Raw genomic sequence first — 27,940 nt, 5'->3', positions numbered from 1 at the left:
GAATTTAAATATATTGTGTGTGTGTGTGTGTGTGTGTGTGTGTGTGTGTGTGTGTGTGTGTGTGTGTGTGTGTGTGTGTGTGTGTGTGTGTGTGTGTGTGTGTGTGTGTGTGTGTGTGTGTGTGTGTGTGTGTGTGTGTGTGTGTGTGTGTGTGCGCGCGCCTCATGCATGTTGTCACTGCCTCCGTCACTTCCTCAGCCTTTCTCAAGGTTACTTTAGTTCAGTGGGAGTGTCTTGTTGTAACACGTGATCGTGACGCAAAGTTACCCTGTGTCAAAGCTGGGATGTGGAGGCTGAGTGGTGTGATGCAGGACGACCCGCCTGAAACAAGTCAACATTTAAAACTCATGTATCTATATGCAAATATGCAGAGACATGCTTTGCTTGCACTAACTTTATCTTCGGCTGTACTTTTACCCACATAACAATCAAATTGAGTGCAAATAGATTTCAGGGACAGGTTCCCGCAATTATTATTTTCCAGTAAAATGATGAGAATTAAAATAAGACTGTAGGTTTTCAGGTCAGCCGCCAGAATAGTTTAAATTCCATCCCCAGGTAACCTTGGCGTCGCATCTCCCCTATGAGCCCTCCGGTTTCAGCATGGGGTGTCGTGCGATTGCGCAGCAGCCAACTGGGTGAAGGTGGAACATCCGCCGGGAGAGGACAGGACGCGTCAGTGATCCGCCGGGGGTCTGATTCTTCAGACAACACGCTTTGGGTTTTTTTTGCGGCCGAAAGCTGCACAGTTACAAAAAAAAAAAAAAGAAAAGGAATAAACCACCCCTGCTGGACGCCGCCATCCCCACTGCTCCGCTCTCCCACTGATGTGCTGTGTCTCCCCCCTCTCTCCTGCTCCTCCTCTCTCATCCCCTCCCTCCCTCCTTAATCTCCCAGATTGTCGGCGACTTGCTGCAGAGTCGATGCTGCAGTTCTGAACCGCTCCTGCACCGGGACAGCTGACTCAATGAGAAAGACATGCTCGCTTTCGTGTTGGTCTCTGGGTCGCTCTGGATTATTTTAGGTGAGTCGTGCAGCTCTTGGTTTTGTTTTCCGTGCGCTCTCCATGATTCATGGCCGGGCCCCGGTCTGAGGGCGATGCACCTGCTGTCTCACCGGGGATGGATGGATGGATGGAGCCGCTTTGTGACTCATTCATTGCCGGCCTTTATTTCTTGTATTTGCCTTTCACTAAGGCCCTGGGTATATGTGCCCTTTCCTCTCTTTCCATTCACCCCATTGGGTTTTTAATCTGTCCGCAAAGGCTGGAGTTGGACCTCTGCTGCCTTGCTCCCTAATGACGCCGGTGACATTTCTTTAATTTATCAGACTACACGTGCAGCCGACACCGATGCAAGCGAGCGTGCAACACCCCAGTGTGAAGGGGGCCTCAGCATCTACAGTGTTTGAATCCCTGCTCTGTGAACCCCTTATTGGGGGCGACACGGAGAGCTGCTGTCAGGTTGGGGGGGTTGCCTCTTAATCAGGCTGTGGCCATGCAGCTGAACGCGTGCATGTGGGTCATTCTGCAGATCACAGGGTCTTTATTTCTGAGTTTGTGTTTTAACGTTGAATCCAACCCACTAGAGAAATAACAGCTCGTTCTCCTGAAGAGCCGAACGAGGTTGAATTATAAGAAACGCCGTGTGCATTGGATGCCGGCCTGATGCTAAGGTCGTGTGACATTGTGCGTGAAAACCGGATACACGTCATTTCAACACCCCCCTGTCCGTTAGCGCACATCTCACAACCAACCCGTCTCCTCGTTATGGATCATGTTTAATTGGACCGTCATCCCTCTCTACTTCTAATCAAAGAGTGGCTCGTCGTGTTTGCCGGTTTTGAAAACTCAGCGTTTTGACTGTGATGTCCTCCGCCATGTCTCAGTGATGGAGGGGGGGGAGGGAGGATGAGGGAGGATGACGTGTTCTCAGATGGCCGCGGCTGATTGGACGGAGCTGTCCATGAGAGAGGGGGTGCTGAAAATCCTGCGGCCTACCGGCAAACCGGAGGGCTGAGGCGCCATGCTCCTGCTGTATGAGCCGACACCACCCAGACCCCCTGGGTACCACTCCCCTGCAGGCTGTCAAAGCGCTATAAGGCACAATGTAGACCTAGGGTTTATACGCAATGTGTAAAACAGTTGTTGTCTTTCAATGGATCGTGGTGCTTGTTTCCATGTCCAGGGCTAAATTCGAATGGCAAACAGGGCTTTGTTTCGTTCCTTTCTTCCTAAAGAGAATCGGTTTTCAGCAGCAGCTGCACCGCATGCCTGGTTGCCAAGGGACAAACAACCGGTACCAGTTGGGGTTTTGGTTGGCTCATTAATATTAAAAGTTCCTGTTACCAGGTTGCAGGTGTTGCATATTTAATAACTGCTAGCCTAGCTAATCCAAACTGAGGCCTGACATTGTGAAAACAGATGGAATTGTTGGACTGAAAAAAAATAGCTGACTTCGTTAAAGCCACACAGGACCCTTTGTGTAGATTTATGACACATTTGACTAATGTTTATTTAAAGAACTGTGGTGGCTTCGATCAGCCCTTTATTATTATTATACGTGTTAAAGTAATGGGCAAATCTATTACATACTGATAATGAATATATAGAAATGATTACTTTTTTTCATGCAGCACTTCTCAAAACAGATGTGAAAAAGTGTTTCACAAAGACAAACAATTTATATAAAACATCAAAGGCAAAAAGCTACTAAATGCAATGTCATTCAAAATCAGAGGCACCAAATCGGAGAGCAGATACAATTATACAACTTCATTTAAAAGTAATGGCCAAAGAAAATCCCAAATATATATATATTTGTTAATACAAAAGGATACATGTTTAGCCTTAAGTCTTTCCTGCTTTCTAATCGATATATATCTGAGTGTGTGTTTAGTTAGAACTCCGAGTCAGAGATGTGATTTTAATTCTTTACATACACACAACACAAGAGTCTCAGCTCCCAAGTGTAATCAATGATATCAGCCAGATCCAAATGCCTCTGAGTGGCTTATTGCTGTTTCAGCATTCAACACATCCTGTTCCATATCGTGGGATGCTGGGCAGTAATGGCTCGACCTAAAGTGCTGAACCAGGTCCGTCTGCCTCTAACCTGTACTTAAATAGTTATCTTATAGATCGGTCAGTCCTCCACACAAAGCACATTGTCGTTTGTTTTTATCGTCCCGATCCTTTTGGATAAAATCTGTTTTAGTTTCTGTTCAGTTTTCTTTGGTTCTTCATTACGATAAATGACCTTAAAGGAAATGAGAAAACTCCTCAGAAAGCTCTAATCATAAATTATCATAGTTTGATGGCAGAAAAGACAAACTTTGTCTTAATTCCTCGGAAAACGAATAGTGGAGAGAGCAGCTTTCATAGTTGTCAGCCTGTTTTGGAGTCGAACCTTTAAAAAAGATGAAGCTATATGACAGAATGCACATTGTGCAGGTCTGCAGTACAGGACATTCAAAAGAAAAACAAAGTTAAATATTTGCTATATAAAATCGATTATGTTTTCTATACTTATCCAAAAAGTAGTCTCAGCGTGGAAAAATAATGTGTGCTGTGGAACCTGCCTTACCTGCTTCTCCCTTTGATAGTCAAATCAGACAGGGAGCAGCCTCATGTTGGGTGGGTGTGTATAAGCAGCGTTTGTTTACTGTACATACATGTGCCGGCTGGTGGGTCATTGCGCCTCGTGTATCGAGCGTGTGTATTATTTAGCGAAGGTGAAGATGAGCTTGGCATAGGTTGGGGGAGGGAGTCAGAAAGAGAGAGGAGAGTGAAAGAGAGAGTGGTAGAGGGAGAGAGGGAGGGGCGGTGGGTGTGGTGACGAGCGAGCGTAGCGTCTGTCGAGCTCAGGGTGGTGTGATACGGAGGCCATCGAGGACCAAACTAGGCCAGAGCGCATCTCAGTGCACTTCTCTTGCTTGGCTCAGCTTAATCTGGCAATGGAGAAGGTAATCTCTGGTTTGCACAGGGTGATGTGATATCCGCTCCTGGGCCCCCCTGACACACACACACACACACACACACAAACACACACAACTCGTCACTTACCTGGCTGCTTGCAACCCCTCTGTAAGTGCCGCTGCTTGTAAACCACAGCTGCTTTAACCGGTCTGCAGTGCAATTGGAGTTGCATTTAGTTTTGGCTTTTGCTTGGTCTTGTTTTATGAAAGGTAACTGATGGAGGGGGGAGGGGTGACAGGATGGTGACAGGAGAAAGCAGCGGTTTGGACACGGGGGGGGGGGTTCTAAGCAGGGGAGTGGGACAGATAGAGATGAGAGGATGAGTGGTTTAGAGACACAGAGATAGAGGAGGTGTCGTGCTGAGACGATTAGGCATCAATGCTTGAAAATAGAGAAGCGAGGAAAAAAGATGCAATGGCATTGTGAGTATAGGCTGTAAAAAAAACAAACAGCATTTAATGAATAAAATAAAGGCGAGCAGGATGTCTTCAAATAGCCTGTGATAGAGTGAGGTTACTACTGTTCATCTGTCTCTATGCTAATAGGCTGTAATCTCACCACGCTGGACTCTAATCACGAGTGACAGCCCTCAGATGGGCTGATGGGGCGGGACTTGAGGCTCGCGTTTCCTCCACTTTATTAAGCCTCAGAGGTCACAGGAAGTCTTGCTGTCCCATCTACAAGCCCTCCTGCCTGCACGGCCTGCAGGGCTCAGACGGCACAGCCTCCGCTAAGTGGTGCATCGCCTCGTGAACAGGTGATATAAACGTGTTGAGGAGGAGCAGGGTTTCAGAATTCCAACGTGTCTTCAGGCTTTACTCATTTTACTCCTTTATGTTTGTGCTAGCGTGCTCCTCCTTTCACCACTCATCAGGGAGGCCACTGCTCACTTCAATCGAGCCATTTGTGGCAACGTTAATGTGACGTTTAACAACTCACTTCCTCCTTTCACTGAAACTGAAACCTCTACTACACATTTGGTAGAGCTTTAACAAATCGGTATATTCCAATGCAAATTCAGCCTTTTTTGTGAACCGATTCTCACACTAATCAACACGAATCATCTTAATCTAATTCAAGCAAATGTAGATCTGATGGATGGACACTTAAAGATGTTAAAATCTCATTTGCATGTCTATGTCCATTTATCGCTCATACATGTAGCACACAAATCTAACCGCAGCTCATTTCACAGCTGAGGTACATTGAGATATCTTCAAGTACACAAAGTTTATTTTTGTAATGCAGCTGTTCATGCACAGTGTGCACACCAAAGGTTTTTTCAGAGATATCATACAGTTTGTGTTATTTTCCCCTTTCTCTTCACATCTGTCAGGCTCTCCAGCCGAGCGTCTGTGTGTGTGTCTCTGTGTGTGTTTGTGTCAACTCACATCTCCTTTAAACTAGACACAGATTGATGCTGCGACAAGTTCTCCACAACAGATTCTACATTTGTCTTGATTCTGTCGGGTTTCAGATGAATGAGGTCGCTTGCCATCTCCTCTAGATGAGGTTTAGATTAGATACAATAGGTAGAGTCAACCATGAGAGTACAAACCCGGAACAGCAAGAATCAAGTAACGACATTTGCTTCAAGAAAGCCGAACTCCGAAGTGCTATATATAAGTGCCATATAATTGCTATAATTTTTTTTTCTATTAAAGGCATAATCGGAACAGATGTGTCTTTAGTGTGCAGCGGAGGATGTGCAGACTTTCTGCTGACAGGCTGGGGTGTCAGGTTTGACCTGGATGTAGACTGGGCCCGATCCGTTCGCAGCACGGTACGCAAGTACTAGTGTTTTGAAACGGGTGCGGGCAGCTACTGGTAACTAGTGAAGGAAGCAGTGGGGTGGAGTAGTGTGAGGGATTTTAGGTAGGTTATAAACCAGCATGTATCTACAGGAACAGGTTGTTGAAGTGAAACGAGAGTTGACTGTCGAGTGTCACACCCAAGTTCCTATAGCAGTCTTGGTGGGGGCTACCACAGAGTTATTGATGGTGATTGTCAGGTCGTGGGTGGGAGAACTCCTCCATGGAAGGAAAAGTAGTTTGGTTTTGTCAAGGTTTATTTTCAGATGATGTGCAGACATCCACTGAGCGATTTCAGTCAGACGAGCACAGATTCATGCATCTACCTGTGTTTCAGATTGGGGAAAGGAGATGATTAGTTGGGTCTCCTCTGCGTAGTTTGGATAGGAAAAGCCACGTGAGTGAATAGACTTCATTAGGCGTACTAGAGTATATTCTTTAAATAAGTATTAATTATACTTCTTTATACTGTACTTTCGTTGCTAGATTATACCGTCTCTGTTTCAAAACGACAGATGAAGACAGATGAAAGATAGGGTTAAAGAATATCTTAAGGGAATTCCAAGGAAATTATAACTACAAAGAAAGATTGAGAAGAGGAGTCTTCTAAACAGAGACAAGAAGTTTGAAAATATAATTTGAAAGAGAAGGGATTAAAAATGTGCTCAGCATTTTACACAGCAAAAATGTTGAGTAAGTTGACCTCTGAGAAAAAAACCTTAACTCGTTTCTTCTTCTTTCCTGATCTTCATCATTGGAGGGAGCTTGACAAGTTGTCATTTGGCCTAAATATGGAGCTTTATCTCAATTCATAATAAACCTTTAGTTCTGCTTTATTTGCTAATCTCAGTTACAATGTAAGACTCAGGTGTATTTTGTTGTTAGTCTAAAACTTTCAATAGCTAAACTTAAGAGCCCTTATTTCCTGTGGTGTGATGTAACAAATGTGAGTACATTTACTTTGTTGCTGTAGTGCAGTACATTTTTCCTACAGCAATCATTACACAACAAAAAGGTTACATTTATCAAAACCAAAGTAAAAAAAATAATGTCGTACTATTACCGAAGTATATTTTGTAATTAGAAAATGTTTGAGTACTTCCTCCACCACTGCTATTTTTCTAAGTGTATCTGTTGTTAGAGGTTTTTTTCCTGTGAATAGCAAGTTTCCATCTTACCACATCAACAATCGTTCATTTTTAAGCAAAGACCTCAGTGCACTGCCCATTCATTAATGAGACCAATCAGCTAAATGCCCGACTGCAGATGAGTTTCTGCTGCAGGGGCGACGGCGATAACTCGGTGTTCGTGGCGTGATGTGCTTTTCATTCCACAAATTAAACTCCAAGGTTTTTGAGTTCACATGTTGATAAAGGTCAGCATTTTTTTGCTGGCAGGGATGAAGCTTTCCTGCTGTTTCTCTGTCACAGCAGCTGAAGCAATAGTCTTTCTAGGAGGCAGCGGGGTCGGACTGATGGACCTGTGTGTTTGTGTGTGTGTGTGTGTGTATTTGTGTGCGCATGTGTGAATCTGGGGTGACTTATTAAGGTTACTACAGGACATGGAGTTTGACTCATACAGTGCCACTGGCTTTGGTACAAAGGACGTGGAAGCAACTGAGCAAATAACCAAATAGTTAGCTCGTTGTGGAAACTGTTGAGCTTCTTTATAATTCAACCTCAATATTCTCGACCTTAAAGAACCTTGAGATTACCATTTTCTTCAAAAATACAGCAAAACTACAAAGTGCTATAAGTAAGTAACATTTAAGTGCTACTAAATTATTATTCATTTTTTTATTCAATTCAAGTTGAATTTAATTCCTCCAAAGTCATCATGCAAAAAATCAGGAAAATGCCCAGCCTCATCAACTTAAACCAATATATAATATTGATAATACAATAATATAACCAGACTTAGCTGCCACTCTATATAAAAATGGCATGATTGATTTTTAAGACCTTTCCCTGTTTCCCACCCGGCACTCAAGTCTGCTCTGTGTCTCAGGCTGCCATCCCTTATTCCTTCAGTGAAACGTACGTGGCCTAAGTGAGTCATCAGATGTCGGCGTTCAGGTTCTGATTCTGCTGTTCTGAACTTGTCCTTTTAGTGTTTTTATCTTTAATATTAGAGGCAAAACCCGACTGAGTTTAAAACCGGACGATGAGCAGAGCAGAACGAGTGAGAAACAATGGCGGCCTGTCAGATGTTTGTATCTCTCCTTGAGGCCAATTAGGTGTCTCGCAGGCTGCGGGTCTCCTGCTGCTGTCGCGCTATTTCGGGGGCAGGAGGATGTGCTGTGTAAGTACGTCTGCACTGTGGCGTTCGCTGGTTTGTTTTAACCCTGCAGGCTCCACGTGAGCCGGTTCCTTTCACTAACGGCTGCCAGTATCAGGTGTCCCGATAGGAGTCAGCAGACGTGGGGGATTTGCAGACTCACCACAGTAAAAGCAGTTTGAATGTTTGCATGTCTTAGCAGGGGTCAGTAACAAGTGTGTATCAGAATTAGATCTTAACACCTCATCTTACACATATACACTTGGAGAACAGTTGGATTCCCTCATGAAGAGCAAGACACGCTAACAAACAACATAGGTAAAGTTCCAGAAGCTTGTTCATGTGTATATGCGCACAGCCGTCGTAAAATAATAATTGGTCTCCTGCAGAGATTTTCTTGCCGTTTTTGTGAGGCCTTGGTGAGTCACCTGGTACAACACATATCATTGAGTCATGAATCCTTGAGTCTGGATCTGAGTCTAGACCTGGGCCCCTGTTTCATCCCACTTTAGCTCTGACCAAAAAATCTCAAACTATAACTTTATACTTTGCCATAAAGCAAAAAAACAGCATTAGATTATTTAATTGGATTTTTTTTAACTTCACAGACTACATTTAGGTTTTAAATGGCCTCGTCACAATAAAGTGATCCTCAATGATTCCAAAATATCTTCAGCCCCTCTTTCTGTTAGGGTTTCATATTTAATGGTACATGCATTTGTGCAATATGAAAGAAAATATAATGAAAAGAAAATAATAAGGACAAATGTTTTAGTTGGAGCTTTATAGAGGTAGTCTTGGAAGTATTATTACTACCTGGGTCACTACAGAACAGAGAGTTGGGCATCAAACATTGCTGCAGGCATGAGAAACAGCAAAGCAAATTACCCTTTTCCTCCAAAGAGTGCGATTTGCATAATCATGCAAAATCTGTATGTGACTAGCTGAGCGCTCTCTGTAGCCACAGCCTCCTCGGCTCCAGCTATCAGCCCAGTGGTGTCAGTGGGTTATGGAGTCAGTCTATATTTAGAGCGGGTCCAGCGATGTTCCTCCTGTCCTGTCGCTGCTTTTCGAAGGCAGACTAATCCACCGTGGCTCAGTCGTCACTGTGGCCGAGACCCATTAGCCAGCGAGCACGACACACAGCACATGCAGTGAAAGTACATTAACGTCATCAAAACCGGCCACTTCTGGTATAAGTCGTCCTGCAGTGATGCACAAAGGCTTATGGGAAATGTTAGTACTTTGATTGCAACGTCAATCACAGTGGCCAACAAGGACGCATAGATTTCAAGTTTAATCTCAATGCTGTGGCATTTATGGTCTTAGAAAGTTGGAAACCTTAACCACTATTTCTTATTTTCGAGGACAGAAGAAATATTGTGGTCCTGCAGGTTTCGTCGAAATCACACGAGTTACATCTACCAATTTTATTATTATAATTCATTTTCACTGTGGAGCTGTTCAAAGGCATTCGACATGTATTATTAGGTTGTACATCCAACGTTTACATTCTGCTCCCTCATGAAATGAAGTCCATGAATGTAGAACAGGTCAGACAACTCTGTGTTTGTGTTTGTGTGTGTTGCTATGTGCGTGTGTGTGTTGCACTGCCCAGACTGGTTGGTGCTTTTATCATCGATCTTCCCATCAGAGCTGACCAGATACAACAGCTGTACCAGAATATGGAACAACACATTGTTGTTGGATGTAAGTTATGTACTGTAATGTGGAATATAATGCTGATGAGGCCTCTGTAGCACGAGCAGTCCGAGCAAAGCTTTTACTCTTTATTGAACGTGTGCATTAACAGAATTTAAAAAGTAAACAAACATTTGTGTTTTGTGGGGATTTTGACAACATCTGCCAATCCACACTAAAATGTGCCAGTTTCCACCTGAAGCTGTGTTACATTATTACGTCCGTGTGACAGAGCCCAGCACTGGGAACAGTGGGCGACTCTTCATAAACTGGGCAGGACAATTCATCCCACTATTAAATGTTGATGTTGTAACTGCTATCACTTCCATACAGTGTCCAATAAACAATGTGGTTTTGTTCACAATGCTTCTCACCGAAACTTCCCAGCACTTGAATGGTTCTAATTACCAGAACTGCAGAGAAATAAAGAAGTGAGGAGTCCTGCGGAGTTCAAAAGGCCCAATGCTCTCATTACTCTCATGAGGGGGATCTGTCATCTTGTGGTTTATCAGTTGAAGATGAGGGGTTTCCATTTGAATAGAAACTAGTTGACTTGATGGATATTAGCACATAGAGTTTGGGAATTCACTGTAGAGCAGGTGAAGTGACTGGATGTGCGGATGCGTCAGTTGTAGATGTTGAATGTCCGCCGACGGCTCGTGTGTGTTTGTGTCGAGGAAAAACCTGAGATCATGTGAGCATCGGAGGAAGAAGGATGACGTGTGTGTGTGCAAATGTTCAGCAGTGTCAGGAACCTCAAGGACCATAAAGCATAAAGCAGGTGAAATTTTTTTTCATAACTTTTACCAGCATTGTGGATGAATTTCACAATTAAAAAAAAAAGTAGAAAAAAGGCAATGACAAAGCCAAATGATTTGATTCAATTTACAAAAGGAGGTGACAAAATATGATAAAAATGTGACGAATCTAGAAACATAAGGAAATTATGAGACAGCAATGACCAAGGGGGGGAGTTGGCAGTTAAGAGTTTTTGGTTCTCTTGTTCCCACGGACTTTGTGTGTGTGTGTGTGGTTGTGAGTGAGACAGAGAGAGAGCAGACAGGAAGTGATTCTGATTGGCTGTGAGCTGCAGCAGTGCCTGATTCGTTTGGTCAGTGTTGCTGTCTCTAACTGATTTCCAGAGGAGAGGGAGAAAGCACCTTCAGTGTGAGTGTGCCCGTGCATGTGTGTGTGTCTGTGAGTGTGTGTGCAAGCGCACGTGTGTGTGATGGGGGCTGATCCTTAATGAGCTCTGTGTTACACGTGTGTTTATGTGCTTTCTCGTGCCTCCTCTTCTCTGTGCCGCAGTAGAGATCATCTATTTAGAGCTGCTTTTACATTATGAACAGGAAGGCCCCTCCTGCATCCTCTGTCTGAAATGATGTGTTAAAGTCACAGGATCTGGGCGGAGGAGCAGTGAGATCACATTTACTCATTCGACTCTAGCACCGTCTTGCTTATCACTAACAACTTTCACAAAGTGTTTGAAACACACTTCAGAGATTGGTCAGCATCTGTTCACCCACATTATACGCTGTGTTGGGGAAGCGGTTGCGAGCCGCTTTGCACTTCCTGCACAACGGTTTCATTAACAAACATTACATGACATGTGGTTGAAGTGTATCTGTGAATTGATTCTAGTAGGTGACATGACGCTACTGACGCTAAAAAGAAAAGGACACAACCTGGTATGTGGGGCAGGAGTGCACACTTGTTAGCACATAGCTCATTACAAATAAGTTATCTGACGCTATACTTTGCAGTAGTGGTTTTAGAAGATTAAAAACACATTGAACAGAGTAAGAGGAGGGTTTTAAAGTCAATTTGGATTCTGTAGAAGTGTAACCAGGAGTTTCAGACTGTCACACTCTCACATCTTTGACTTTGGTTAGTTTTATCTTACTGCTGCAGCTCAGGGTCAGACCACTGACCAGACCTCGTGGATTTTGTGGGTTTGTTTGTCATCCGCTGGCAGAGTTTGATATATTTAGAATCCAGTTAAAATTGCTGCGTATTTTACATCATTTCTATTCCCCAGCAGCTGTGGACCGCAACCATCTAACCCATTATTTAAATAACTTCCCTACCACTCCTGATTTAGACTAATGAGGAATTGATTAGGTATTGATCATGTCAAGGTGAATGAAATCTATGATTAAATGTCGTCCCACAGGTCACTTTTTAATCTCCCTGTAAGAAAATTTAAGTTCAGAATGAGGAAAAGTTTGTTAATGTGACTGAAACATTTACTTCATTCAGATTCTGTTAGTCTTTTTCTTCATCTTATCATACGTGCACACACACACACACAATAAAATCGATGTCTTTATACAAATCTTAAGTCAACGTCTGTCCACCTCCTTGCAGAGCTGAGTTCCACCCTCATGGAGAAGATGCAGGCCCAGGAGATGATGAGCGGCCTGAGGTTACCGGAGCTGGACGACATCGGCCAGTTCTTCCGCTCCCTGCCGACCTCCACCCTGGTCGGCATTGGCGCTCTGACCGCCGTGCTGGCGTACTGGCTGGCCACCAGACCCCGGCCCATCAATCCACCCTGCAGCCTGCTACACCAGTCTGAGGAGGTTCCTGTAAGGATGGAGCATGCGCCCGCACCCACACACACACACCGACACAGACACACACACACACACACACGCAAAACAAAATGTCGCCCACACTTTCTAAGTTTTCGTTTCAAACTGTACCCACTGCACTGTACTCCATTCTGTGAAGCTGGCAAATCCCGATGAGGGAGGCTCTGATAATGAGAATAATAAGCCTCATTTCCCTTCAGTTGTTATCGACGTACATACTTGACAAAACCTTCATGAGCAGGGCTGCTTTAGGCTTTCACAAGTGTCCTGGGTTTGCTTGTCAGATTTTAGTGGAGATTGTCGGGTCAGTAATTGGTCTGGGATAAGAGGAAGACCTGCAGACTCCATGACATGTCCCTGTTCTTCTTTCTACTTTTAACCGGACACAGAGTCAAATTTCTGTGCGCTCCTAAAGAGATGCTATAATTGAGCATCAATCAAAGATGAAGCTCATTTTCATAATAATTACCCAGAGTGCAGGTGACTGATTGAGTGACAGTTATTTCTATGTAGCCTCTAGTGGTAGGAGCAAAGAAACGACAAAACAACATACCAGGCCCCTTCTGACAGTTAAATTCCCAAGATCATGATATTTATTCAAATCTGAACCCAAATTGCACGCACTCATAGTTATCAGTCCCCTAAATGTGCCAGGTTTCTTTCTACAAGAAACAAGAAATGTTCGTTGAGAATCCTAAAAAAGAAAATCCTGTATCTGCCCCCTGATCTGTTTACATGCCAAAGTTGAATGAGCCTTTCCTTGACCCCACCCTTCCACCAATAGTAGAAGTACTACTTTCCTTTTATGGCTATGAGTGTTTTTTCTTTTACAAAAGAGACACACAAACATGTTTTTCCCCTGGTCGGAGTTGTGTTGTGAGTTTCCGAAACAGGCCTGGCCCCATAATCTGCTCAGCCTAAATGACTTATTTGCCAAAAGGAAGTTGCTTCAACTTTTCTCTGTCTTTGTCGGAAATTGACTCTAATCGCCCAGAATTCATCAGCGTTGCAGACACAGGGTTTGAAATGAAGCAGGGATATTTTATTATGAGCTTAACAAAAGAGTTTGAATATTATTGTAACGAGGAAAATTCGATTTTGGGTTCTTCACTTCTTCTAAACAAAAAAAATCGCACCTTGAGCAAACCCAACGTTTAGAGACAAGGGTGTGAAAATGTTGTTTATGGTGTTAAACACACCCTCTCTCTCTCTCTTTCTCTCTCTCTGTCCATCAGCATGAAGATGGTGGTCGCAGGTCCATGATGGGCGACGGATCCAAGCTACTGACTCATTACCATGACGATGCCAGGACCATGTATGAGGTCTTCCAGCGAGGCCTCCACATATCTGGTGGGAGCACACGCACATACACACACACAAGCGCACACACACACACACACACAAACACACACACACACACATACACGCACACACATACACGCAGAGACACACTCTCACACACACACACACACACACGCACACACACACACACACACTCCGACAGTCTTGTGGCCTGACCACAGATCATCCAATCATGTCGCTGCTGCTGCAGGTAAAACGAGTCCTCTGGTTGCCAAGGTGATGGCCATCGTTGCTAGGGGTAACACTGTCAGGGCCCCCAGGGAGAGAGAGAGAGAGAGGGAGAGAGAGAGAGAGAGATGTAAGTTAGTTTCACATTTTTATATAATGAACTTTTATAATCATATAAGTCGTAAGTTAAGATCAACAATGCAGCACAAGGTGAAAAATGTAATAAGAACAAAAAAAAGGAATACAAATAAAAACTACCCATTTATGAAAAAAGAAGTCATATTAAACCAGCCTGTTTTTTAAATGTGTAAAATAAAGAGGGTTGTGTAACCTGGGTGCTGTGGCGTTGTGCAGTCTGATGACATGCAGAGCTTTTGTGTTTCGCTTTTTTGTGTTACCGCACCGTTACCCCACAATTACTGCACGGGCAACCTATTTATTTCCAGTTGAACTAAATCCACATCCCCCCTGAAATCCAGATCGTGTTGATAGGCAGAACTGGTGATTTCCATTTGAACTATAACAATCTCATTTTAGTATTAAAATGGAATGAAAAACACTGCATTCAAATAAACGTTTCACTGAATCATTTTTAATTGATAGTATAAAGAAATGTAAAAAACGTGAAAAACATCTGTCATTAAAACCATAAACTATTCAAGGCCTCTGTATATCCCAGCAAGTTTGGGCACCCTGAAGGTTCTAATGTTACAGATCTGTTTCATTTATGTTAACACTGACACTCGTCTCATGTCTCATTGTGTGTTGAACAGGTGATGGACCTTGCTTAGGCTCGCGGCTCCCGAACCAGCCTTACAAATGGCTGTCCTACAAAGAGGTTGGTGACATGCTGGCTCCTTGTAACAGCGACAGCTGCTCTCAAAGCTCAGAACGAGTTTTCCAGAGGCTAAAACCCTAATGAATGCTCCTAAGACTTGTAACAAATAAGAATTCAGTTTGCTTTCAAAGTTGCTTCATTATTTAAAGATCTTTTTCATTATCTTAACATGTTGTTACCTTGTCATAAACATAAATATCACTCATCATTATCATCTTCCTTGTGACATTTGATGAGCTGTTTGATGAGCTGTAATTTAACTTGAAGCTGTTTAAGTCAACAGGGTATTTTCTTAAGTGATGTAATTTCGCTGTAAGTTGACTTACAGTGGAATTGCCTACAACACTTTTCAGTAACATTATGTCAGACGTCTGGGTGGAAGTCTTTTCTCTTCTTTTCCAGAGAAAGCCTGATAAGTCTGGGCTTGTTTGCCGTCTCATTCAGGGAGAGGGAAACTGTCTCTGCACATCACGTGTGTGTCTGTAATTTTTTACAGACACACACGTGTCTTTTTGCCCCCATACTATGACGCAGAATCAATACCCACACTTTCCTAATCATCACCGCAGGACACTTTACGTGGTGTTAAATTGCAACACACTCATGAAGCCACACATCAAACAAGAAGAACTCCTGCCTTGTGCTGCAGTGTCTTCTGGTTTCGTTTCTGTTCCACATCGTCCAATGTGCTGCTGTCCCTTCTCCCCCCTCCGCAGGTCACAGCCCGAGCCGAGCATCTGGGCTCCGGCCTGCTGCACCAGGGCTGCCAGCCCAACCCCAACCAGTTCATCGGAGTGTTTGCCCAGAACAGGCCAGAGGTGACTCTTACTCTTTGTCTCACGGTCTGCTTCTCTGTGTCTAACGATAGGGGTTCATGATATAAACACATGTACTACACACTGTCCTGCTCATAAACCTGGTTGTAAAAGATGACAAAAATTGCCCTAAATTGTAAAACAAAATACTAGATGTATATGTAGGGCGATATATGTCATGTATATTTAAATCCTCCCTCTGTGAAAATCCGTTTTATAGACATGTCCCCACCTTTTAATCTGATAAAAGACGTGTATGAACAAAATAAGCAGTCAACCCCATGACTGAGTTTTTCCACAACAGTAAAGAAACGCCAGTCGCAGCAAAGAATAGAATCAGACAGTTTGTGATGTGTCAAATCAAAAACAAAGCTGTGAAGGAGGGGAGACAGGGAACTGGGGATCATGGAATGAGGAAGGTGGAAAGTTGCATTTAAGCCATGTCAAGGCCATGAGAGGAATGTCAATTATGAGGATCACCAGAGAGGTTTCGGGGAGTTGTAATAAACTACTGGAACGGGACAAGATTGTGTTCAGATGTTTAAGTCTTTACCCTCTAACCTTTGACCTTTGACCCCTCGCTTGTGTGTGATTGTAGTGGATCATCTCAGAGTTAGCATGCTACACCTACTCCATGGTGGTGGTTCCACTTTATGACACTCTGGGACCAGACGCCATACGGTTCATCATTAATACTGGTAAGAGCACACACACACACACACACACACACACACAGAAACACAAAAAAAAAAAAAAAACACGCTCTCACACACACACACGCACACAAATACACACACACACTTCTCAATGCTGTATGACAGCATTACTAAAGCTTATGGAAACCCATTTCTGCCAGTTAATAAAAAAAAAAGATGATTCCTTGGTCAAAAATTATAAAATGAAAAAGTCCAAATTAAAAGATAAGAAGACCAAATTATGATTTAAGTTATAAAATATCTTTTGGAGTTTTGAAGTCATTATTTTAATGAAGTTTTTCTCGATTATGATCACAAGCAAAATGGAGATTAGCTTCCATAATGATTACTAAGAATAGAGTCACTCTTTATTCACTGGAGAGAATCACGACTTAATGATTCGTTTAATAGTTTTTAGGTGATTCAGTTCACGTCGTGTCAGACCTTTTATACATCTCATCGGTTTGACTGACTCGATTTTTACAGCAGTCCTCCACTTCTTGCCAAATCCATTCACAGTGTGTTCCCTGCTTCCTAAAAGCTTATTCAATGACCACAAACGCTACAGAGACAATCATACAACTAATGTTTTATGTTTGAACTGAGCTAAATATAAGTGTTGAGGCAGAAATTGAATTAACTGAGGATAGCCAACCCAAAGCCACATCTGGGTTGTTTTTTGTCCTGTTTTGTTTTTCTTATTCTGCGGATAATCACACAAGGGTCCGTATGCTCTTGTGTGCTCGTGTCATTGCAGCGGACATCTCCACGGTCATCTGCGACAAAGTAGAGAAAGCTCAGGTGCTAATAGACAACGTGGAGCGGAAGGAGACGCTGGGCCTGCGAAGAATCATCCTGATGGACGCCTTCGACAACGCCCTGGTGGAGCGCGGCAGGGACTGCAGCGTCCACGTGCAGGCCATACAGGAAGTGGAGGTGAAAAAACAATCCCTGGGGGTCTGGTGGGAGAAATGGATCATTCACAGTCTTGAGAAGAATGTCTTAGGGTCATGTACGTGTATGTGTGCATATGAAAGGTCGGCAGTCTTTCACAGAGGCTCGAAAATACTCTAATAGTGGAGTGGTTCCAATTTTTCTACAGTGCCAATCCAGAATAAGGATATTTAGATCTCCTATCTCATATACAACCCGAAAGCTTTCAGAGGAAGTACAGCTCACATGTAAATCTGCACAATTACACTATAGCCTATGTGAATAAAAAATAAAAAATTTGTTGGATGTAAATGCCACTAATTACTTTTAATCTCAAAGCAATCCCATAAGGAAATTCAGATTGGGAGTGAAACCACATGTAAATCCACTGTATTACTCACACTGATTTTTCTTAGTATGATTTTTTTTTTTTTATCAAGATCCATGAATTATTTCCTGGGAAATCTTTGAAAATGTCAAACAAACGGCTCATCTCTCATAAAGAAATGGATTCCTGGACCCGCCCCTTTGTTCCGATGTGCGCCATCATTGAAAGGATTCTTTTATGTTATATCCTTCCACCAAGTTCCCTGGAAACGCGTGATCTGGCTGAAACATGACACTCCCATACCTCCACAAATTCTGAGCCACAGACACATTAATACGATCCACATTCACACAGCCCTCTGTAAATCTGTGAGGTAAGGTGATTGTTGCCAATAGTTAATCCAAACCTCTCAGGGAAACAGATTTTTAAAAGACTTAGTCACCACAGTGTTGTCAGCAGAGACAGCGCAGCAGGCCAGTCACAGCAAAGTCTGAAATGCACCCAGCACTCTCTGGAATTCTTTGGCATGTTAGATGAGATCTTTATTGACTCATCCCTGACTGCATGGAATCTGACCGACGGGTCCTGTCACACACAGAGTGCACATTAACATGGCCCTCTGAGTGGGACGTGGGTATTTTTAGTAAGTTCACAGCTTGTACGATAATAGGTAGAATGGGAGTAGCTGACAATCACATGAACATAATTGTAATTTCTCTGCGATGACCAACCTCAGCGTGACGCCCTGCCTTCATGGAACCCAAGCGAATTATTGTAAATGCTGCTGAGCTCGACCTCTCTACGAGCGGGCCTCTGAGCATGTTTACTCTGCATCGACATGGATCCACATGGAGGCCGGACGATGACTCATCACAAATGATCAGATCAAGACTGACTCACATTTATTTTTAGTTTTATTGATCCTTTATTTAACCAGGAAGGTCCCATTGGGACATTGCTCTGTTCTGCTAGGGCAAGATGGGCAGCAATGAGGTAAAAGTATCAAATATAAGTACAAGCAGGGACATATTACAGGCACACAAAAGATACAAAAACAGAGAACAATCATGGAAACGCGTATGAATCGGTAGAAACTATTGTTGCCATTCTTGATTCATCAGATCTCAGGGAATTAACACTGAGGCTACGCTCAATAATGATATTTTAATGGCATTTATTTGTTTGAGTCATTTCTCTTTTCCTCTCAGGCTCTGGGCAGAGAACACTACAGAAAACCTATAGTAAGTATTAATTCACAACTCTGTACTGTGCAACAACATCTCCTCAACTATTAGATCATGGATCAGATGGATATGAATGCATCTTGTGTTTGTAGACACTAGAAGAAGTACTTGATTGAGTTACATGTCTTTTGATTAACATAGATATTTTCCTTTTCTCTGCAGCCACCGGCACCAGACGACTTGTCCATTGTCTGTTTCACCAGTGGAACCACAGGTATAAATTGATTACATTTTGAATAACCTGATTAATTTGTGTTTGTGCAGAGTAAATAAAAAAATGGGAATATGTGCAGCGCAGTTTAATGGCTAATTGCACAACTCGTATTTTCCCTGAGACTGTTACTATTTATTAATTTTTTCAAATGTTCTATTATGTTAATCACACTTTTAATGGGAAACTACATGACGTGTGCTAAATATCTAGGAATGCTAAATTTAGATGAAAATACTGGCTCTGTGCATCCCAATGCAGACATATTTCCCATGGTGCACTGTGCAATATCAAGAAACAATATAGTTATATGTTTTCTATGTATTCCTTTTTTGGGGGGCATATGACCTGCAGCACTTACACGTTGCCTGCCCAGAGACTGCTCCTTCACATTCAGCAATGTACCTGTGATCATTATGGTTCTCTCTATTTTCTGTGTAATTAATGCAAAGAGTTTACCGCAGACATCAAAACATGTGGGGGGGGGGGGGGCACTCGCCTGAATTATTAGTTGCCAGGTTGGACAAAACAACCTGCTGTCAAGGACACGCCTCTCCTAGAAAGGAACGTTTTTTTGTCAAATTCTTTTCCAGGTCAGTGGCCTGATGGTATTCTCACCTCACAGTCTGCTTAAAAAGTTCTGAGTTAAAAAGTCAAAGCGTAAACACTCCGCTGGTCTCGCAGGGAGCAGCACACATGTCTCACTAATAACAGGAAGGAGAAGGCTGCTGAATCCGCCACCTGCCCTTTGCCCAGTCGATACAGCGTGTCACCGTCAACACAGGCAGGTCCTGGCAGCGCGCCAGTTCAGACTGGGATTGCTGAGAATGAAAGGCATTTACAGTAATTAATGGTAACGATCAAATCAAGTTTTTCACAGTTCAAAATGTTACATTTGAAAAGCATCTTAAGATGTGTAATATGCACAAAAATGGCACATCCAGGGGTTTATGGAACCCCACTGTTTAGCTGAATAAGATTAATAACAGCTGAAAACTATACAGAGCTATTATCTATTATCTATTATCAATCCTTTAAGATTTGTTTTCTTAAGACTGCAGTTTAAACCACAGGGCAGCTCTTGCTCCTCCATTATGCCTTGCAATAATAATAATAATTATAATGATAATAGTTATAACAATAATACTTTGTGAGGTGGAACTGGCAGATGAGCAATCACCATTAATGCAATCCAGTTCGGTCAGGGGAGAATGACGGGAAAGACAAACTGACACGTTTTTCTTGTGTCGGTCACCAACATGTTTGGTTGTATTTCTATTTTCCTAAATACAAAGTAAGTACAAGAAACAAATCCAGTTTCATCACATTAGCCGTTTAAATTGAAATCTACAGAATAAATGACCCTCTCCCTCTATTTATCGTATAAACGTACACATCTGGACCCCCCCGGCATGTTCTGACATGAAGAGCTATTGTCTCCTCCCCAAATCCAACCCCTGCAACCGGCAGACAAGGGAACCAAAGCCAGGTCGTGTGAGGACACACTAGTGTCAGTTTACAAACGACTCCGGGTTCAACTGGTGTGCTGCGAACGCTGCCACCTGCTGGCACTGGGGGAGAGGGCCCGCCACCGCTCCATTTAATCAGGTCCAAGATTCCTCCCATCACTCTGCATTTCCCGAGAAACTTGTCTGCAGCTGTGTGAGTCACACAACAGGTTCAGACACAGGAACTTGGTTTATGTAAGAGTCTTTAGATCACTGTATGTGTTTGTGTGTGGGTGGGTGGGTGGGTGGGTGTGTGTGGGTGTGTTGGATCAAGGAATTCTGTGACATGACAGTAACTGAGAAGGTCATAAGGGTCTTTAGTAGGAAATGCCTAATCAGTCTCTGTCGTAGGGCTTCAGTCTTCAGTTTGTTTGAGTTGTTATTCAGATGAGTATTTAAAGGTTTTACAGGCAAACAAAGCAATATTCACAGATTTGAACATCTCACACTATTGCAGCTTGATTTGGGAAATAATGCAAATAGTAGCATCAAGCACATCATGTGCATATGTGGGTAACGACATTAAATGCTCTGGCTGCAGGATTCCGAAGAGCCGAAGAGCTGTTCACCTGTTCACCAGAGTTTCACTTCCGTCATGTGTCTCTTCTGTGTTTGTTCACACAGGAAACCCGAAGGGGGTCATGCTCACCCATGGGAACGTGGTGGCGGATTTCTCAGGCTTCCTCAAAGTCACAGATGTGAGTGACCCATGATTGTCTTTGTCCCTTTGATATTATCCAGTTTCTTTTTAAGACAAAGGGATTCATCAGCCTGGTTTACTCTCTCTCTCTCTGTGTGTGTGTCCTGTTTTCATTAAATCCACAGTTTGTTTTGCGAAATCATTTTTATAGCCATTTGATTGACTCTCCCTTTCTTCTCTCCTGCAGGAAGTCATATGCCCCAACCAAGACGACTGCCTCATTTCCTTCCTCCCACTGGCTCACATGTTTGAGAGACTCATTGAGGTAATTGGGCTGAATAGAGATGTGCCACCACAGGATTGCAGCAGTTATAGATCGGAATGTGTTCATGAGAGAGAGAGATAGAGAGAGAGAGAGAGAAAGAGAGAGACACTCCTTTTCCCTTTCCTTTTAAGTTTCGTTTTCCAACTAATGGGGATAAATGCCATGCCAGGCTTTTTCACCCAGTGGAGCCATGTTGCATAATTTCCTAGTCTAAAGAAGCACACACTCTAATACAAACACAAAGACACAAACACACACGCACAAGCAGATGTCTAATAACATTCAAATGCAAATGGCCTGCTATTGAAAAAAAAGTCGTATTATCACAGGAAACCAGAGAACCTATTTAAAAAGCATGGCAGGGAGCTCTTTTCTGTGAAACCACTGGTTTGTCTGCAGCTGGTCACAGTCGCGTTTCTCCTCTCCTGTAAATCCACCACACAAGCGATTCATTTACCAGTGGGCTTTTGTATTTTTTGTGTCCCTCCAACTTTGTGGATGATGACATATTAACAGTTGGCTTGCAGACCTGAGGCAGACATCCTGACTGATGGCAGGAGGATTGGTTTCTATCGAGAATCCCTGAAGCTGAAGCCACTGGTCAATTCAAACTTCTACGACTTTTGATTACTAATCCAGGATCAAATAGAATGTAGTGGAACTTTTTGTTGCTCAAAATTACCTTCAGCCTTAATGAACCCTTTCCATAGTCCTTACATGTGACGATATCATAATTTCCCTTGTATATATGTGTGTTGACCTAATGCGGGACAAAACCTGGTCCTAATAATGGAATAGGACTTCAATGGAAGTCCTATTCAGGACAGCTGCACAAACTTGGGTGTGTGTGCGCGTTTGTGTGTGTGTGTGTGTGGGGGGGGGGGGGGGTGGGTTGGTGGGTGTGTGTCTTTGTGGTTCAGGTATTATTCATTTGTGGGGACCCAATCTATTTAGACATCAGGAACAACAACAAAACAAATCCTCATATTGTAAAATATTAGTTTAAGGTGAAGACTTGTTTTAAAGTTAGGTTATGTTTCGGTGTAAGTCGAGGTTAATGTTAGGAGTTAATTTTCGGGTTAGGCAAGTTGTAGTTAAGTTTAGTCTCCAGCAAATTACATCACGGTATCTCTTTAAATCCTCGGAGTCACAGGAAGTGTGTGTGTGTGTGTGCGTGTGCGTGTGCGTGTGCATGCGCGCCAATCGGGCTTCATCAGGTCAAACGAGAGCGGTTCATGTGCCTGCAAAACACTGCAGGGTTGATAGCGCAGAAGACTCCCAGGAAACCACCTTAGTTCCCCATAAATGGGCGCATGAGATTACACAACAGGAGTCTCACGCTTACACACACAAACGCAGCACACTTATTGTTCTCGGATGGAAAATGTCTCAATCAAACGCTGGAAAAAGAGGCTGGACCTTCTGCTTCTGTTTCATTCTTATTCATTCTACAAAAGTGTCCCAATCTGCAATAGCTACGATTTTGAATACAGAATTTTCATTCAAAGGTTCAAGTGTAAGATTTAGGTGAAAGAGATCTATTGGCAGAATTTGAATATTAAATAATCCTACTGATGTTTTCACGAGTGTGTTTTATCTAAATTGTACAAATTGTTGTTTTCTTTACCCTAGAATGGGCTCTTTTTATTTAAATACTTTATATTTACATCGGGAGTGGTTCCTCTCTAAGGAGGCCACCATGTTTTTTACAGTAGCCCAAACTGGACAAACTAAACATCTTTAGGCTTTTTATGACAACTGAATGCTACCACAGGTTCTCCTTCATGTTTGGAAGGGAAGGGCGAGGTGAGGGGTACTCAGCTGCAATATGCAACTTCAACACTTGATGTCTCTAAGTTCTACAGACTGAACCTTTAAGTATCCTCCTTGTCAGTTTGTACTAAAGCCTCCTCTTGTGTCCAAGTTCAAGTTCCAGCAACATTTGCAATCCCTGAGAGTTGTTGACATGTAATCAGTACTTCAGCTCATATTTAGTATTAGTAGTTAGAGGTCTTACTGAATAGTTGATCTTTGCTGAGTATTGAGTCACTAATTTAGCTGCTAACTTGTGTTATTCCTCTTTTAACATAGTGTTTCAATTTTAATGCTACTTTCGAAATTAATATTTCACCACATATAATATCGCTACATTTACCTGACAAAATAAATACATTTCTTAAGACTAATAAAGGAGTGGTCGATAACCAAGGTGGGCTATGCAAGTATTATGTAATTAGGAATTACGTCATGTTCTGGAATATAAATTGCAAATTGAAGAATGTATCCTACAAAACATGACAAAATGTTGTCAATTATTAGTTTATAACTATTATAATGTTCCTAGTTTTGTGGGTTTCATATTAATAATAGTTAGGATATGCCTGTTTGCTAAAGTATTGTGTGGTATGTGTTGTTGAGGTCTTGCCAGGATGGGAGTATTTCATTGGTCACATAATCTGTGTGTGGGGGCTGAGTGCTCCCAGATGTTTGTTGTAAATCTGTCATGGTCACTATCAGCCCAGCCGGCTGGGGCTTTCTTTGTTTTGTTTTTTTTAGATGATACAAAAAAGGAAGTTTCACTGTTGTTTCAGGGAATCTCCACTCACACTCTGAATATTCACTGTACTGTACAGTATTTCTTTTTATACACTTCTACCACAGAAGTGGACCCTTTGGAGTTTTGAATAAAGGACACATTCTGACCAGTTACCGTTGTAAAATACTGTCATATATAAATAAGACTCTGCAATAATACTTCTACATTAAGACTTAAAGTACATTTAGCTGTGAATACTTGGCTTTACTTGTACTTTACATGGTTTGTTTGCTTCAGTAGGATGAGTCATTTCAGTCACTGAGGGTAACAATGACTGTCTTCCATACATTAAAACCAAAAACAATATTATGCAATATACAAAGTCAGGTTCCTCTTTTGGCATGGGAAGTGTGAGAGTAGACTAATGATGACTGATACACACACTGGTATGTCACATGACGGACCAACAACTGTTTATTGAACCCATTTATTATGTGTTATCCTGTGTGACACATCGAGTAGAGTCAGGTGTTAATACGGCCACTCCGCACCGGCACAAAATGTTAAAACATAAATATGAAATGTTCTCTCTAATGCAATTATGACATAATGTATATTAATTGTGTTGTATTTCAGTATATGCCAGACAGCTGACTGTGTTATGTGTCTGTCTCTGCAGTCTGTGGTGTACTGCCATGGAGGACGGATCGGCTTCTACCAGGGCGACATCCGCCTCCTGCCAGACGACATGAAGACCCTGCGGCCAACCATTTTCCCTGTGGTGCCTCGACTGCTCAACCGCATGTACGACAAGGTGAGAGGAGCATCTCGGATTATTCAGTTCACTTTGTTTTTTTCTCCATCCATAAAAACACTGGCTATGGAAATGATTGACCTATGACGGCGATTTGGGGTTTGAAAATCAAAAGTACTTCTATATATGGTTACCGTTACTTTTGGAGTCTTGCAATTTTCATTTGTGTAATAAACAAAGGGAAGAGAAGATTCTGCCTACTTTTCTGTAATTTAATATATTTTAATGGGTTTTTACATTTGAAGTTAACAGGACTTTCCCAAACCAATCTGAGTGCTTTGTCGTCTGCAGATCTTCAGCCAGGCTAACAGCCCACTGAAGCGCTGGCTGCTCAACTTCGCTGCAAAGAGAAAAGGGGCTGAGGTCAGCAGCGGGATCATTCGCAGCGACAGCATCTGGGACAAAATCTTCTTCAGTAAGATTCAGGTAAATGGCGTTGCCTCTCCCCCAGAGATAAAATACAACACACATAATCAGACTTGCTGCATTAGCTGCTGATAAAATCACATCATTAACAAATAGTTTGCACAGGAAAGTCTAATTGAAGTCGATCCCAGCTGCTCATTCACCTCTGTCCATTTCTAAAACAAATGATTTCAGATTCTTTCATGATATTAAATAGACGAAGCATGTTGAACCATCCTAATAATGTTGAGATGGAATGACGCACCTGTTAGATACTAGAGAGACGCTTTTCAATGTCACTTAGAGTCAGACAGGTCAGCTGCAATGAAAACTCAGCTCAGACAATGTTCCTTTGAGTATTTACAAAAACGAAAAAAGACAATTGAACTTAAGATTTTTTTAGCACGATAATCTCATTTCCACCCAAGCAGCTGTAAAAGACGAGAAGTTGACTGATCACCTGTTTTACCTCTTTCGTTTGTTTCACTGTCGTTTGAAGCATGTTGCAACTGACCCCTGTGCAGTTAGATTAGCCTTTCAAAACAGCCTTTCAAACAACAATCAAATCTCAAGTTTCCCACTGTGGTAAATATTTCCGGCTAAATTAAACTTAGCTAATCAGCTTCATCAGGACTGTGGGGTTGTGGTTTGTTGAAATACCAGTGACAAATGAACAGAATGGTCATCGGATATCATCAGAGGAGCCACTGTGAGAAGAGCACAGGGAACAAAAACCACTTAAATATGTCAAATATTCAAGAAATAGCCAAACAGTTCTAACCACAACTCGTATGGAACTGACTGAGGAAACAGAAAGGTGTTCAGGGTCTTTAAAGCTCAATACTCCATTTGTTCTAATCCATTGTCAACATTAATATATTCTTTGATTTTTTTTTTCATGATTGTTGACATTGTTATAATAAAATATTAATAATGGGTATATTGTTGTATGTTGTATATTTATAATAATCTGCTTTCTCTTTGTATAGGCCAGCCTGGGAGGAAGGTTGAGGATGATTATAACAGGGGCAGCTCCTACCTCGCCCAGTGTCCTGGGATTCCTCAGAGCAGCTCTGGGATGCCAGGTCAAAGAAACACACACACACACACTAACACAGACACACACACACTAACACACACACACGCACAGCAGGCAGCAAACAGTAAACAATTCTGTAGCAAGCCAACCACTTTGTTCACCACCTGCTCAGCTGCACATGGCAGACAGACACCATGAGTGTCTAGCCGGTGAACATTGTTTAACATTTACCAGATTAAGAGACAAATGTTTCCCTCAGGATTTGATAAAGAGACCAAAACACGATTCTTAATGAATGTCTATGTTGCTCTGTAACTGCACAACCTCTAAACATGCAGCTCTATGCCAACAAGCTCCTCATATCTACTGAAAGGTTGATGATAAGTGAATGAGGTTCACATAACCTATTTCTACTTCCACCATGTGGCCATCAACAAATCTAAAGCTAAGTCTGAACCAACAAGAGTCCTGTTCTTAAGAAAGTGTCAGATAAACATCACAAAGATAGATACTGAAGTAGCACCAGCATACACTGATAGATGTGATCCTAAACCACACAGACACATATTAATAAAGTATGTGGGTGGATGCATGTCCTTTACACAGTCTTGTTTGTGTTTAGGTGTACGAGGCGTACGGCCAGACGGAGTGCACAGCTGGCTGCACCTTCACCACACCTGGAGACTGGACGCCAGGTGAGCCGGCGTTAATGCAACAGACCGAGAAAAGATCCTTATCGCTGCCCGACTCACTCGGCCTGTTTACTCAACCACAGGCTCGGTTCAAAGGTCTAAAAGTGGCATTTGACTCCCACACTGACACAGCGTCGAATATGAACTCACTGTCTTTACACCGTGAAAAGGAATTCTGTTATCACTGCTGCTGCTGCTCAGACTGTGCCCGCCTGTTATCAAAACTGTGCCAGTGGGGGGGCCGCACGTCATATCAGCCTGATGAATGATTAACAGACTGCCCTCTGCAAAATAAGCAGGACGTGATGGATGGGGAGAGAGAGAGAAGCTGCCGGGCCACATTAGTCTGTAACAGTGGCAGAGTTCAGGCCAATGCCAACATCAACAAGCGGGTAAAGAAGACGGCCCTCATCTGTCATTGCTGTCGCTATTCACCTGACAGGTTTCTGCAATGTTGGTTTAAGCCTTTTGGCATTGATGGGGATTTTCCATGTCGATGACGTTTACACTTAATGAGGGCACTCATTCCAAAATAAGTTTATAGACAAAGTCAAAACACAATAAGGCAGTGCATTTAAAAACTGTAGTATTTCTCGAAAACTAATTATTTTGTTATTATTGAATGTATATGATAGGACTATATCATATTAAATTATGAAAAATAATCATCATTATCATGTAAAAGTAATAACAAAGGTGGAATAGGTCATGTCATTTACTTTTACTTTTCGAAAATAAAAAACAATTAATAATTATAGGGTTTATTTATTTGCTACACACTATTTCCACAAATAGTTTCTGATTAAAAATGTAATGTCTGCCCTGAAAAATCAAATTGTTTACCAACATTTAAAAGATACTTCAGTTGGAAACACACAAAAAAGTTGCTTTCTCAAATTAAAGTTAACAAGTTATATTATCACAGTTGATGACTTTAATTTAAAAAAAACTTAATTTATGTTTGTGTGTTACACACGAAGGTTCATTTGTTGGTGAATACCTTTCCTTTTTTCAGTATATATATCAAA

General features: G+C 42.3%; 1 protein-coding gene across 3 annotated transcripts in view; it reads left to right on the top strand.

The window, feature by feature from the left end:
* The first annotated feature begins 876 nt into the window (after positions 1 to 876).
* Positions 877 to 27,940, top strand: part of acsl6 (acyl-CoA synthetase long chain family member 6) — a 31,191-nt gene continuing 4,127 nt past the window's right edge. Inside the window, exons 1-16 of one of the 3 annotated variants that reach the window (XM_062406253.1) lie at positions 7,360 to 7,542; positions 9,683 to 9,774; positions 12,133 to 12,353; positions 13,595 to 13,709; positions 14,663 to 14,727; positions 15,444 to 15,545; positions 16,141 to 16,240; positions 16,995 to 17,173; positions 18,707 to 18,739; positions 18,905 to 18,956; positions 21,086 to 21,159; positions 21,349 to 21,426; positions 24,642 to 24,776; positions 25,068 to 25,202; positions 26,171 to 26,266; positions 26,843 to 26,915. In XM_062406253.1, coding sequence (XP_062262237.1) covers positions 12,150 to 12,353; positions 13,595 to 13,709; positions 14,663 to 14,727; positions 15,444 to 15,545; positions 16,141 to 16,240; positions 16,995 to 17,173; positions 18,707 to 18,739; positions 18,905 to 18,956; positions 21,086 to 21,159; positions 21,349 to 21,426; positions 24,642 to 24,776; positions 25,068 to 25,202; positions 26,171 to 26,266; positions 26,843 to 26,915 — 1,441 coding nt within the window. In that variant the 5' untranslated portion in view covers positions 7,360 to 7,542; positions 9,683 to 9,774; positions 12,133 to 12,149. Of the gene's footprint in view, positions 1,025 to 7,359; positions 7,543 to 9,682; positions 9,775 to 12,132; positions 12,354 to 13,594; positions 13,710 to 14,662; positions 14,728 to 15,443; positions 15,546 to 16,140; positions 16,241 to 16,994; positions 17,174 to 18,706; positions 18,740 to 18,904; positions 18,957 to 21,085; positions 21,160 to 21,348; positions 21,427 to 24,641; positions 24,777 to 25,067; positions 25,203 to 26,170; positions 26,267 to 26,842; positions 26,916 to 27,940 lie in introns of those variants that run through there. The other 2 variants (XM_062406251.1, XM_062406252.1) reach the window with 2 other exon arrangements.

The sequence above is a fragment of the Platichthys flesus genome, chromosome 15, assembly GCF_949316205.1.
Source record: "Platichthys flesus chromosome 15, fPlaFle2.1, whole genome shotgun sequence".
Lineage (NCBI taxonomy): Eukaryota > Metazoa > Chordata > Actinopteri > Pleuronectiformes > Pleuronectidae > Platichthys > Platichthys flesus.
The sequence above is the reverse complement of the archived record's forward strand: the minus strand, read 5'-3'. Positions and strand labels throughout refer to the sequence as shown.